At 37.1% G+C, this 15,533-nt stretch overlaps 1 protein-coding gene across 5 annotated transcripts in view; it reads left to right on the forward strand.

The window, feature by feature from the left end:
• The window catches only part of HnRNP-K (Heterogeneous nuclear ribonucleoprotein K), a 105,371-nt gene that overhangs the window by 62,405 nt on the left and 27,433 nt on the right, over positions 1-15,533 (forward strand). For 4 of the 5 annotated variants that reach the window (XM_066283127.1, XM_066283129.1, XM_066283128.1 and 1 more), the window contains 3 exons: positions 2,396-2,502; positions 12,574-12,630; positions 13,675-13,718. In XM_066283127.1, coding sequence (XP_066139224.1) covers positions 2,410-2,502; positions 12,574-12,630; positions 13,675-13,718 — 194 coding nt within the window. In that variant the 5' untranslated portion in view covers positions 2,396-2,409. Of the gene's footprint in view, positions 1-2,395; positions 2,503-12,573; positions 12,631-13,674; positions 13,719-15,533 lie in introns of those variants that run through there. The other variant, XM_066283131.1, reaches the window with a different exon arrangement.

Here is a 15,533-nt window from a genome sequence, read left to right on the forward strand (position 1 = left end):
AACGTTTTCAAAAACCCGGCAAATGCCAGTACGTGCAGTGGATATCTTTCGAGTCTATGCTAAATACTATCTATATAATTAAGCCATAACGCCGCACGCACAAGCTACAAATAGATCGAAAATGTCTATGCAAAATTCCACAAAAATATACCCTTGCCTGCCACTCATACATACATAAATAACCTTATTGCCTTCAACAATAATTTTAAACCTAATTGCTAATTACGCAGGAATGCTGTTAACTTGATGGGGGAAAAATGCCGTGTTGCGTTTAACACACATAACTATTAATAGTACAAAAACATTCCAAATATTACTTTGTAGCATCTATTAAAAGCGTTATAAACCTATTACACACGGTTCTTGTAAAACATCAATTTGCCAATATTGAACTGGCACAGTCGACTGGTTATGGGGAATTGCGACAAAAGAAGTCTGACACCTAATTTGAATATTATAGGAAACATTAATAAATAGCTATGTGTTTTATATGTAAATTTCGAGTTATGAAACTCGATAAACCCTGTTTATTTTCCAATGAGTGGCCTGTAATTCGCAATTATGGGAATAACGCTTTTATATTTCATCAATATTTGACATGGAAAATGTTAATTTTCGGACGAATAATGTAAAATGTAAAATGTGTCACGAATGCAGCGATCTCGATGACTTCCATCATCGCCGAATCGTTATGCGTGTCATGCGCGCGAAGCTAACGAAATGAAATTCTTCCGAATTAGTCGCTTCTAGAAACGTCACAGATACTGATTCGTTAATAGAAAGTTTGGCAAACATTCCAAAGGAGACCCGTCATTTTCTTTTTTAAGTATTTGTAAATAAGCGGTAATATTCAATTTACTTGATAAATACACTCCTTTTTAACACATCCGTTAAAATGAGAAATAAATGGAACGTTGGCAAAAAGGTTAAAAACGTCGTCGTAGAGACGTGACTTTATGTTCAATTTGTCCTGACTTTCAGATATGAACATGTCCGGAAGCTTGGAAATTTCAAATAATCGCCATAGAAAATACGCCATAAGGGCTCTTTAGGTATGTCATAGAAGCACGAGCAACACATGCTCTCCTCCCCATATAGATCGCGATAACGGTCCGTTAAAGGCCGGGATGCGAGTTACCTACATGTTTTAATTTTCGCTTATCTTTTAGTCTGATAAATCTATCAAAACTGTGCCAAGAAAGAGTTAAATCTGATCGTTTTATGACCTCCTCTCTGACACCTCATTTTAGTGCAGCCCAAACTACTCAATTATTCGACTCTATTGCTCCCACACCGAGACGTAAATCTCTCGGACCATGTGCACTGTTGAAATATCGCCGAAACAAACATCAAAGCAATGAAAGAAATTAAATGATATTGACGAGTTCAAAAGAAGACGAGAGCAGTTAAGTGAGCAATGAAACGAGCTTGCTGGTGATTACACGTATTATTTAGTGGTAATTGTGGGGCCAGTGGAGATGTTTTGTTGGATTTATGCAATTAATAAGCCCATTAACGCGGGAATAGCAATTTTATAGTGGGTTATTGTTGCCTCGTGCCGTGTGAGCAATTTTAGGTAGTGCCAGCACAAAATGACTAAGAAAGAAAACCTTCTGGTGTTGCGCAACGTGGAATCGTTGTGATGAAGAAGTCAGAATTAGTAAATTTATCTCTTCCTCGTACTTGGGAGTGAAAACGAAATTAAGGGATTCGCTTTTGGTTCACTGTCAAATTTCTGCCATTGCCGATCGAGTAAAAGGCCAAAAGAAGGCACGTGCGGCATTGGGAATTATGCACCTGGAAATGCAAACGTTGCCACATTAATCACATGCACTTTTTAAGGGAAAATCATACACGTTCCTAGAGAATTGGGCAAATAACTGGAAAGCGGTAACAGATACGGAAACAATGCAGGCGGGCGAAAAGCTTTCTAAATTGAACAACGAATTCAGATTACATTACATAAACGGTAAATGGCATGCAGCAAAAAAGTTTGAAGTGGTGAAAAGGATCCTGACCTCAAATCCATTCCTCGTCACTGAATTGTTTCAGGATTTGAACTAACAGAAATTTAGACCAATGGAAAAGTATTGGGAACATCACGCATTTGGGGCTAAATGAATTACCAACGTTTTTAATTCTCTAAGGAATTTTCAATTTTAGGATCTATATCGGGTAATAATTGGACACGTTCAAAAGCATTCCAGATTTTAAAAATTTCGAATATTGTCTCTTTTGCAATTCCATGGAGCTCTGCATGATGAATATTTCGCATCGAAAAATTATTGTGACCTTTTCCCCCACCTTTTCACTTCAATAATACCGATGTTAAATATTGTTATAGAATATTATTTCCACAATAGTATATATATATATGTGTAAATTTTTGTTTCAGGTCTAAGTTTAGCCATGAAGCGAGGAGCTGATGGTGATATGGGCGGCCCGCAAAAACGCTCAAAGAGGGCTGGTGATGAAGAAGTGCGTTTACTCATTCCTAGTAAGGTAAGCAAGGACAGCTCCCGGCTCGGCAATTCAGCACTGGAAAAATTAACCTAAAGAAAGCCACCATTCGTTAACGACTAAATTTTCTATAAAATACTATTCGGCAAGGTCAGCTTCGTGAATCGGATTGGAAAACGAACTCAAAATGTTGAGGTGCTTTACTAGTGTTTGAGAGTGTTCAGAGAAATACACCTTGGATCTTCAGATCGATTTCGTAAAGATTTAAATTCCAATAGGAATATTTCATAATCGAATGATGAAATGCAACCTCGGAGCGTTTAATGATACTTGTGAGTTTCAATAAGGTAACCTATGTCATTTTCACATGTAAACGTAGATTGTTGTGCAGTTCAAATTTGGAGAATGAGTCTCAAACAGAACTCGGAAATGTCCATATTTTATGTCAAAATTAATTCTTCAAGTACATCAATCGTGTGAAGATCTATTCTTATTCAACTGACTTTAAATTTTGTAATACTTAACGAGCCCATTCAGGCAGTAACAGCACTGCAGTTGCATAATTTTCTCACTTAAAGCGGGAAAAGTTTTAAAGCTAGAATCTTGAATTCTCACAAGATTAAATTAATAGTTGCTTATCACATCAAATTATCAGACAAAAAACAGTCAGCAAATTCACTCTTCAAATTCTGTGAGCACATTCAGTGAATCTGTGTCTACTTTTAATATGATCATATTGTCCCCGTTCGGCAGAATCAACAGTTGTGCAGCTGGTCGGATTTCTGCTGAAACAATCGTAGACAACTTGCGCAACTGTTACTTGTCCTGGATGTAGTAATTCAGATCAGTGGAATGGAAGTGCCAATATCGGAAAATGTTCATGACATCAATTAGCGTATGCATTGCTTTGAGATGGCACAGAATACTCGTATTCGCATCTGCCTCCAGGAAAGAACCTCAAAACCAAAAATAAAAGCAATTTTCCTTATATTTGTGTTGCTGTCTTTGATATTAATATCCGTCAGGACTTCTAATTGTTGGTTGTATTAACTAGAGAAAAATAAGAAAAAGGGATTTTTATTGTTAGTAGATGCGTGCCTCCTTAGGGATCCAATGCTCCACTTAACATCCAAAGTCGAAAAAAATAATTTTATTACCTGAGTCTTCACTACAAGGACCATCATTTCAATATCGTTTGAATCTCAATTTGTTTTCGTTCAGTTGGCACATTGAGTTGTTCTGTGACAACATTTCTATTGTTTGGAACACAATCAATAAATGATCATGACGTTCTTGTTTCACCCCCTCTTGCATTTCGCATTCATTATCCAAGTATATTGCTGTTTGATGTCGATCAACACCGAGATTCTAATTCTGAAAAATAAACTATCCTCAATTTACTTTAGCAATGTCTTCAAATTAAATTAAAAACTGAACGTTTGATGAAAAAACAAGTCATGTTATGGAAATCTAGTTATTATCTAGTCCATGTGTCTCAAAACTTATTATCAATCAGTGAAAGGTAAAAGGGGCTGTTCATTTTAAAAACTGTCGCACTGAGGATTATTTGAATCTAAAAGACTGAAAGACCCCGTTCGTGAGCAGGCCTTTGAGGCCGCAAAAAACATATGGGAGGAGACTGCATCACTGTTATGACACAATTTTTACCATTTACTAGGAACGAAAAACCAAAAAAATCCGTCCTGGAAATGTGCCACACTGTCGAGGTTTCCACAAAGAAAATCTAGAATACAACATGAGGAAAAATTGAAATTGGAAAACCAGTTGTGTTACATAATATTCTATGAGCCTGCTTATCTGCCAGTTATGAGATTTCCCTAAATTCCTGAAGATCTGCTTATGCTGACGTATGCATGTTTCATACATATATGCATTTAATTCAAACTAGAAGTAGACATTCTTCGAATTAATCCTAGAATTGGTCCAATAGCAAATCAAACTTTTTAGTGGCAATATTTTCCATGGAATTTTTATTATGTTTCAGTCAATATTTATTTCGAGTTTTATTTCAACTAATTTCCATTAAAAAAAAAATATATCTGAAACGTCCGAACTGAAAAAGTGTAATAAGGATTAATACAAGTCCGGCATTAAAACCGCCCATGGAAACAGTTAATGGGAAAATTCTAACCCTGCCTCATTACAAAAGCGAAAGGGTGTCCCGGTATTGATATAAATTGATATTAAATAAGGGTAAACGTAATGGCGTCACAGCTTTAACCGCCCATGAACTTCGCTAACGACACTGGATTTGTCAAGTTATAATTAGTCAAACCCCGATGGTTAATTTTTAACGACAAAAGTTTATCAATCGTTTTGCATTGGCATGCGAAAGGTTGTTCTTCTAAGGTCTTAAGTTACTAAAGATTTACTATCAAATTTGAAAATATACGCAAAGTTCAAATAAAACCTGAATGAGAGCCTCATGAGGGGGGGGGGGGGGGTCAACAATTCTTCTGTTGCGACGAAAGATCCGTTATCAGAATTTGTATTTTTAAGATCAGACATCGTTGAGTCAACACTGAATGCTAAACAGCAAATTAGCAGTCTAACGTTACAGAGTATCGTATGATTTTCATATCGAGGATGAAGCAAATTCATGACAGGTTAGTTCAGTACAGTGTGTCTGCTTGGAGTTGGAGGCATTCGAAAAACATTTTTATTATTAGTTTTACGAAAAAAATTGATTATTTATAAAAAGTTCTGCCTGGTTTTATTAAAACTGAAATGAAATGGTTAGACATCAAATTTTTGAGGTCGCATGCCAGCATTCGTCAAAATATTCATTTTGCTCAAGAAAATTTCAGCATTGTTAGTTTCAATGGTGAATGTTTATCTCTTGTTTGTCGAAAACGTGATAACTTTTTGTCTCTTGATATGTTTTCATTATAATTGCGCGATTTAAATACATAATTAATGCATAACAATAATTTATTTTGCTTATAGGAAAAGACAAAGAGTTAATAATGTATGTAACTATGTAGGATTATTTACCTCAGCTTTAAGTCGTTTCACTAGTGCCTATAAAATTAATAAAGTTAGATTCGAAGTGGTTGCGTTTTCGAGATACAGAGCATTCCATTTTTTAAAATATGTATTTAAAAGGGCGGTTTGAGATAAGGAGATGAAATTAGGGACACGCTATCACGGAATAAAGGTGCACCAGTAGCGACCTTGCGGCCATTCAACGAATGTTTTTAATTTAAAAAAATTAAAAAAAAAAATGGTTTGCCATTGACTTTTTGAATACGAATATACACCGATGGATACATTTAACGCACCGCCACTTGTTTTGCGCAATTGGCAACATCGCGTCATTATTGTCAACAAGTGTAAAACGAAAGCAAGGTATACCCAACGTCAGGTTGACCGAAGGTTGGGTGTTTATCATACCACCATTGGTCGATACCTCCAGCGGTTTAGGAAAATAGGTTGCTACAGTAGGTGACCAGGGCAAGGTCGTCCAAGATCCACAAACCAAGTGGACGATCGTTTTGTACGCCTACAGGCTTTAAGAAATCGGTTTCCCGTCGAAAATTTGATTAAAAATCTTCTTCAAAATGGCCAAAATGTTGCGATTTTTTCCAAAACAGCAAGAAGGCTCAATAACTCCGGATTAAGTGCAAAACTCCCTGTAAAAAAAACATTTCTTAACTCGTAGCCCTCAAGCAAACTAGGCTTGAGTTTGCTTGAGAATACGTCCACTGGGGTTTGGATGATTGAAAGAGAGTCTTGATTATTGATGAAGCCATTGCGAGCTTAAAATCTTCCATGAACGCACTTTTATCTTGAGAAAACCAAGTGAAAACACAGCCAACCATGTATGGTTACCCAATAGCTTTCCATGGTGGCTCGATAACGTTTTGGTATGATATTTCTCTGGAGGTCCATACACACCTCGTAGTGATCCCAGAAAAAGTATCCCGTCACAGATACATCCAAAACACTTAAAAAGAACGTGTCATACCTTTTGCACCTCATACTGACGACAATTTTTTGTTTATGGACAATAATGGCAGATCGCACCGAATTCTGATCATACGCCAATATCTGCACGAGGTTGATATTCAACGTTTAGTGTGACCAGCGCGTGGTCCTGACTTGAACGTGATCGAACAGGTTTGGAATTATCTCAAACGACCTTTTCGACGACGAGATCCTGCTTGTGACAACTTGGCTGAGCTGGAAAAGGCAGTTCTTCAAGAATGGCATAACGTGCCCCAAGAATTCATCACAAACCTTTCTAATGGCATTCCAAGACGTTTGAAGGAAGCTGTTCGAGCTAGACGCGGCAATACGCGATACTGAAACCGTTAAAACGGGAAGTTCAGTTTACTTTGAATTTTTCTTATTCGTAAATTTTTAGCAAAAAATCTGAAATACTAATAAAACTGAACTAACATAAAGATATCCAATTTAACGTAGGGGCGGGAAAGTGATTTAATTATTTTGTTTGTTTCCTCAATAAATAAAATTAATTTTTATTAGGTATTCGAATTTTATTCCAATTCCTTTGAAATTTATAGGTGATGCAGTAATTTTGTCACTAGGTGTATATTTTTTTAATATTCGAGTAGATATACACATACACGTGTAGAAACGTTTCTATTCATTACAATGGTGCACCATAGTCGAGTCGCATGTTTTGTCATTGTCGTGTAAACCTAGTGTAATGTCACTTCCAAAATAAATAAAACGATTTAAGTATAAGTATGTTCATAAATAACTGCTTTTTCAAACACCAACAACGATTTAACATTTGAAGAACTTGCTGATTTGGATCTAGCTTACGATGCAGCAAATGCCAGTGGAAAAGAGGCTGCACGTCTCTATGAACAGAAGGTATCCTAATCGAGGACATACATATCACACAACATTTGCCTCTATTCGTCATCGGCTGGGAGAATGTGGAACATTGAAGCGTTCTGGAGGAGCTGGTCGCCCAAGAACAGCTCGTAGTGTAAAAGTTGAAGAAGAGGTTTTACACCTTGTGGACGAAGATCAAACTGCGAGTGTCCGTATTATCGCTAATCAAAGGGAATCATCCACGAAACAACTTTGCGCATGCTTCATGATCATCTCTTCTACCACTATGATGTTAAAAGGGTGCAAGTTTTAAACCCTGCTGATTATCCCCATCGATGACAATTTCGCCAACGGTTTTTGGTTAAGAATTTAACGGAACCATATTTTGGAAGAAGAGTATTATTTTGGGATGATGCATGTTTCACACGTTATGGCTATTTTAATACCAAAAACAGTCACATCTGGCATACGTGTAAATTCTCATGCAGTGGTTCCGAAAAAACTCCATTAACAATTTTCTATAAACTTTGGGGCTGACATAATTGGTAAGTGCGTGTTAGTTTATATACTTCCCGATCGTTTAAATGCCGGCAAATATCTTGATTTTCTGCGTGAAATTTTTCCCGAACCATTAGATGATATTCTTTTAGACATTAGAAGAGACATGCGATTTCATTACGATGAGGAACCTCTCTATTTTGGTTTAAGTGTATGTGAGTAGAGATTCCCCAACCAAGTGATTGGAAGAGGAGGTCCGGTTTTCTGGCCTCCTCGCTTCCTAGACTTCAATCCACTTGATATTTTTATAGGGATGCATCAAATCGTTAGTTTATACCACACCAATTCGGGATCAAGAACTTCTGGCACGGTTAATGTCAGCATTTACAGACGTAGGACTATTCCTGGAATGTTTCATAGGGTTCGTCAATCCGTGAATCGATGGTGCAATGCTTGTATCGAGGAGAATGGCGGAAATTTTGAAAATTTGGCATAAAGTGTTTATCATCTACACAAAACAGTTATAGTACGTTTTATCGTCATGTGACTTTTTTATTTCTTTTTGTCGAGATTGTTAACTTGCAAATATATATTATTAGACAAAACGTATTTGCCGTTATGTCTTCTATCTCTGCTAAAAGAAAATTAAATACATTTCTCCTAAAGAATTTAAAAAAAACCGACCTTGGAAACCATCCATATATCGATTTTTGGTAAGAATAAGATTGATAGTTTTTTTTCTTTAAAACGACTACTTGAGGAACAAAATACTAAGAGGCCACTCTTTTATTAAATATTTGTAGAATATTTAAAATATATATTCGTATTAAAAAGTCAGTAGCGTCCCGCTTTTTGCATTAGAAACAAACCATTGAGCGACCTCAGCGACGCCGTTGGTGTAAGTGGAAGTAATCTGCCTACTCCCGAACATGCACATTTCTCCCGTCATAGCGTGTCCCTGATTTCATGTCCTTATCCTAAATGGTTTTTGAAATATTTAAAAAATAAAAAGAAATTAAACACTCTAGCTTGGAAACGAAACAATTTCGGATCTAACTGTATAAAATTAATTTTTTTTTCAATGAGCGCTACATCCTCTGAAAGTGTGCCGGCATGTTTATGAAACACTCTGTATATATATGTATGTTTGGGTAGGTTTCTTTGAAACTGCAAGGCTTCAAAACTCAATTGAGACTCCTATGCTATTATAAAAAAAAAATCATAGAATTACTTAACTTGCATTTAATTGCTGGCAATGGAAATGGTAATTGGGCAATTTGGCATAGCTCTAGGAACTTTCCCTAAAGTTTTCCGAGATTAATATTCATGGCATGCATTACAAGGACTGAAATTGGCCGGAATTCACAATATGCGAACACCCATTGTGTTTGCCACTTCATTGATTTTACAATTAGCCGTTTTTCTTCAAATTGTATTGAAACTAGACAGAGATTTATCTTAAGCGACTGACACAGGCACATTTGTCAAACATGCTCAAGGCGGAATATAGAAGATTGAATATATAACACGCAGTGTGCATTTCAAATGTGTTATTTAGTGACATATTGTGTGCAGATCGATAACTCACTGGTGATGAAATTGACACTTCTGGTGTTACTGACAAATGTTATTTTGGAATGAAAATAGTTGCTTTGGTGCTTCAACCAGAAATTTGGTCAGAAAAATTGACAAAATTTTCAACGTTGGCGCATGGAAAATTTTCCAAAAAAAATTTTTCCCAAAGAGTTTCGTAAAGCAAAAAAAGGAAATGAAGTTTATTATAGCACTGAGATATGAGTGGACGCAAATTCAAATAGATCCAGAGGGTCCATTGCACCCTTTTACCCTACCTTCATTAATCTTTTTGACCACACCATCGCCATCGCCACCGGTTTGACCTCTCCTGATTTGCTGGTTTGATTTTTAAAGAACGAAGTCACCTCGAAGGATGTTTCGCTGCCCACGAAGTGAGAAAATATTAGATTGAAAGTTAAGACCTTCAGGAGACTGGCTAACGATTGGACGAAGATCTAGAACATCATCTACCACCTGACCAAAAACTAAACGTATCCGCGGGTCGTATACAATGGGATGAGATAATTCCATTGTGTAATTGAGATAAAACTAAAACCAACATTACCGAAATCTAACCGAACAGCTACCGCGTTTCGCCTGATGAACTCCATTGTGCATTGGGGAGGATTAATTTGCTAAATTGTAAACAAAGAAGTTGGTATCCATCAACGTCGTCTTTTTGCTCGGTGCTTAGAAGAACGATCGTGCACGACACATTACATTTCTCGGTGGTGAAAAAAAGTGGGAAGCACGTGAAAGGTGTTTCTAAAAAAATCGCTGTTAATACATTGTTCAATCAACGACGGTGTTGAAAGAGAAAAAATGCTGGTTTGGACTGTAGATTGCTGGCTTGATAGCTTTCAAGGTAGAAAAAATCTCACCTCCCATGGATTGGTGAATTAGCAGCCAAAGCGTTTCCACCATAGCTGGTTTTGCCCCTCCGATTTTTTAAGAGTATCGATAGAGTTTAATATAACTTCGAGGACAAGAACAGTGACGTGAGGTAAATTCACGAATTCTAACTAGATAATGTGAGAATCGACTTTATTTGAGTCACACAACATCGACGTACAACGATGGCTTTGAGACGATTTAGGTTAAACGTTTTAAACCGTGGGACGTCGGCTTTAGGCTCCGCAACACTGACCTGACGTTGTTCCAGTGGTTGAGAAGCCGGTAACAAAAGATAAGAAGTGTTAGAAACGAACATGAATAAATTTCTATTGATGTGCATTTCTGACGTGATCGTGGTGCTGTTAATTATTTTTCATCGATGAATTGAAACAAGATAAAGACGGATTTTGTCAATCGCCTGTACCTCCGAAACATACCTTGGAGATAGAGGTTTGACGCGCTTTCCTTGATATGTTTGCACGTTGCAGTCCTGACCATTGAATCCAAATTTAGCATTTGATGCTTAAAGCAAATTGTTGATGGAGCTTTACATTCTCTATTATATCTCAAAATCTAAATATTGTTAATAGCAAAATTGAATATTAGATAAGTCACTGTCCTGGCTAACTCTGTTAAAGCAGTGCTCTGGGAACCTAAAGAGTCCCAGCAGATCCTACTTCTCGCAGCTCAAAACGTTAGCCGTGGGATTCCGGCATTATAGATTAACCGGCTTTTTATTAATTCAAGTCCAATGTGGCTTATTGAATATTCAAACAAATTATAAATCGTTTAGTTCTATATTCTCCTGAAAATGTAAAGTAGAATGCTATTGATTAATTAAAAAACTACGTGATTTCCCTCACTTCGTTATGCGATTCGTGAGCCATGGGAAACCGACTTATGACGAGGGTTTGCAACCAGGCAGCATCTAAATATTAAACGTTAAATACGTGTCAATCACCCCACCTTTACAAAGAAGACTCTTTTGAATGTAATATGCTGCAGTACTCTGCTTAGCAACTAATAACAAATTTATTTATAAATTTGAAAAAACATTCATTTTGCACGTGACTTGGAAGCGCAATGAACGTTCGTTGTCAATGGAGCTCGTGTATGTTACTTATTTAGTTTCCTTCAGTCAATTCACCTTTGGATGAACCATCAGAAGTCGATTTATAACAATAGTTTTGCATTACATAAAACGTTGTATACGATGATTTGTCGGATCCGTTGGATTTATTAGATACTAAGACATATTGAAGGCATTGCTGTTCCGAGACGCCCTATATGTTAATTGCAGATTTTGTCGGTTGAACAAATCTTTTCAATTTGGAGAGTTTCTTCCATGCCTCGGTCAAATCCATTAGCAAAAATCATTTTTAGTTTGGTTTCTAAAATTGCGACCAACTTGTGCGTTTAAAAGTTCTGTACCACTCCTATTTGAATATTATTCTTCTTAAATAAGGTCGGCATCCCACGGGACTTAGATTATTGATCAAATATGTTGCGAATACCTAGTAATTGGGCCACCTAATAAAACTGATTTTCAAATAAATTCCCTCCGTGACTCTCCTCTCCACGCCGTGACTAATGTCTTCGGTTATTGACTCCATGCCGTGGAAAAAAGACGGTTTATAACAATATGCATATGAGATCGTTGTGGTTATTGAGCCATGATGAAATTCCACTTTAACGCGCATTTATGGTTATTCATTTGGATTATGTGAGAATACATAATATGTTCGTTGAATTACTTACCTACCATCATGTATGTCGTATTACCAGTTTGGCCAGTTACGGAATACCATTTTATTTACAAACAAATCGTATAAAAACAATTAAAAGTGTGATATTTGCCATTTACGATTTACACCATTGAGATACTTTGGGTTACCCTCATTCATTCATTAAAAATTCATTGATTTGATTTCCACTGTTCAGTCTATTTCCAAAATCAGAAACCTCACCACGCAAGTGAGTAAACGCTTGAAAAAGAGGATGTTGCTCACCCTGCCAACACGTGTTTCAACTTCTTGGCTTCATCAGACTTAAGGTGTTTCTTCAAAAAGGCACAGCTCCTTATGGGTTCCTCTTTTTCCCTTCCGATCTTTTTTCTAGGTACACCTGCCTTCACGAATACCCCCTCAAGCAAACGTAGCAACACTTGCCGAAGTGTCTTCGCGGACTTCAATTACGAGGATATAAAATATGACATGTATTCTTATAGTCTAAATTTATTATCTAAATAGTCAAAATGGCAATCTCTTTGTTCTTCCCCCAAAAATACCGATTTATTCACAATATTATTATTGGTTCTAGGTAGCCGGATCGATCATTGGCAAAGCTGGACAAAATATTACCAAGTTGCGGGGCAAGGTCAGTATAATATGAAAACAATGGAACTTTTTAGAGTGACGGACGTAAATGACTGTATGCATAGTATGAGCGAGCACTTTTCTTCGACGATCATCTTATTGTGACTTCCAATGCCAATTGGTCGGGAACACACCATGCATACAGTTTTATGACTTAGCGCAAGCTTCTTGACTTTAAAATTTATTCACATCCCTAAGCAGGTTTATTCAATAACATAAAGCCTTCTTACAGATTCTTGATTAATTTAATCTAAGGCTTTCTGATAAGTCGATTTACCTATGCCTTCCTTACTGCAGGTTTCAGCTTTCTATTGTAATGTTTTAATAACCCTGCAAATAATCTCACTCATGCCCTGCGAGACTGCAAAACTAACAACTTATTTCTTGAAGCTGACAGGGATTGAACGTCAGGAGCACCTTACCCCTGCCTGAGTAAATGTGCAATACTCAGACAGTTTGATTGCGCTCTTATCTAGTGTAATTATAGAATTGTATCTAATTTATTTTATTCCAGTTTTTTAGTTTTTAGCCAAATATTTGATGCCCACCTTGACGGATAATCTCTTGTGTCTTTTGGAATGTGTGCGCCAGAACCGTGTTTTGCCTTATATTGCACCCTGCAGCGCCTAGAATGGACCCTGTTAATGGCAGCAGCCCCCCAAAAAAACCCTTTCTCACCCCTCCTTTTTATCCCCCTAAGCTCTGTGACTCACTAACATCGACGAAGGAGGACCCTGTGTGTGAAACCCTGCCCCCAATCACTGGAAGTCACATAGTAAAGAAAATCTATTGTCAGTGTTACCTTCAATAGGGTCCATTTGCCTTTAAAAAAAAATCTAAAACAAGCGCATGCACACTTCCAAAAAGACACGGGACAAGTCACGTGCTCGGGCCAAACTGAGAATATGTTAACTAATGTGTTCTATCCCCCATGGCCCGCCCGTGCCCACGGCCCACCGTTGCCCGCCATTTTGTTGCGCGGTTGCCACCCAACTACCGCCATCTGTCCGTCATCACCATGAACATGAACCGCCCACCCGAACAGTACAAAGCTTCGATTACTGTCCCCGATTGTCCGGGCCCTGAACGGTAAATGTCCAACACTATACTGTCTTTTTTATAATTGTTTTCACTACGGCTCTGGTTGCACTGCCTGCTGTCAGTTTAACTTTGTCTTTCAGATTTAACCCCACATTGACTTTTTGGGTGGTCACTTTAAATCGAATAGTAATAAGTGGGTGGATGTCCCGAGAAGCCAATTTCGTAGGTTTTAGAGCCGTCATTGCAGGCATACGTCAAAATTGTAACATGATTTCCTTCGCATTTAGCAAATTAGCTTTATAGTAGTTTTTGTGGTAGTAAAAATTACCAAATTTATACAGGGCATCGAAAAAGTCTGGGAACCCGTTTTTGTCTAAAACCAGCATTATTTTTGAAGACATACGCTAAACTTGTTTCAACGTTGCGTACAACTGTAAAATGTGAGAACATTTAGCTGAGCTCAACACACATGACAGGGTGTCCAATATTCCGAATCATTGTCAATTTTCACTGCAACGGAAAAAACCGTAAAATTTCGAACTTGTAATATTACATGGTATACAAATTTGGTATTACGTCTCACCCTATGACAGAAGCCAGCTTAAAAGAACCCCCGTTTTTATCGTTTGACTAAATACGAATAGTACGAGAATGAGGATGTGGACATTTGTAGAAAACTATTACTAGATCAGAGATATATTTATGAAAGGTGTTCTGGAAATTTGAAAACATTTAGACCCTTTTTAAAGAAGATTTTGTTGGAATGAATCTTTGGAGCCATATGAAGGTGTCTGTAAATTTTGACAGATTTTTATACTTACATAATTTCCTCTGAAAGTATGAAAATATTTAACTTTAGAGGGGCCAAGTTTTATTCATAATTCAATGTAAGTATGGCACATGTGACCACCGAATTCAAGAAGTTTTGACAGTTTTCAAAGCAAATAGAGGAGTAAAATTCGTGGTTTGACCCTCAGCGTTGGGTACGGCTTTCAGATTTAGATAAGAAGTTATTTTCAATGAAAAGCTTTCTAACACGGAAATACCACTTAAACAGTAACCACCTAATAGTCACCTGTCTGCAAATTTATCTTACCTGACTACAATAGCTATCGCTTTTAAATCGTCTCTAAATGCGTAAGCAACAATATCAGTGACCACCCATAGTCGCCATTTTTCATTAGCCGTTTAATAACGCCACGCTATAATAAACGCAGCTAAGCTTTTCATAACGTAAGTAATCAAGGTATTTGAGGGAAGCTAAGGATGCTGAGAATAATGCTGAAGAATTTATGGGTTTATGAAATAATAATATGGGAATTTATGATGATTTTCCTAACCGACACGGAATTAGAAACACTGATGCCCGTAGAGCTCTCACTAACTTCTTAGTATCAGTTAGGACCCAATAATTAACTGCTGTTAACGTTAATATAACCTAGTGTCCGTATGGGCCGAGAATCTGTCCATCACACAGTCACTATGCCAAAGTTTCTATAGAACCGAACACAGTTAAAATTGACTGGAAATTGTTAATTTTGCCAAAAATAGCGCATCTTTAACACTAACAATTAAAGCAGTTTATATATTGTACAACACCTAATAACATGTAACCTTAATATTTTTAAATATCTTGGACTATTTGCCCACGAATTGGTACCTTATACCCCTTTTTCGACCTCACTCCCCCATGTGATGATTAGGTAAGTATGTTTTAATCTCGATAGTTAGCCCGCCTAACTTCTAGCTAAGCTTTAACCCGTGCCTGCTATATAAACCGAATAGGTGCGGTGCAACCAGCCTAAGCCGATTGTCCTTGCTATTCTTAGGTTAAAAATAACTCTGATGATGATGATGATGATG

This window comes from Euwallacea fornicatus, chromosome 6 (genome assembly GCF_040115645.1).
Source record: "Euwallacea fornicatus isolate EFF26 chromosome 6, ASM4011564v1, whole genome shotgun sequence".
Taxonomy (NCBI): domain Eukaryota; kingdom Metazoa; phylum Arthropoda; class Insecta; order Coleoptera; family Curculionidae; genus Euwallacea; species Euwallacea fornicatus.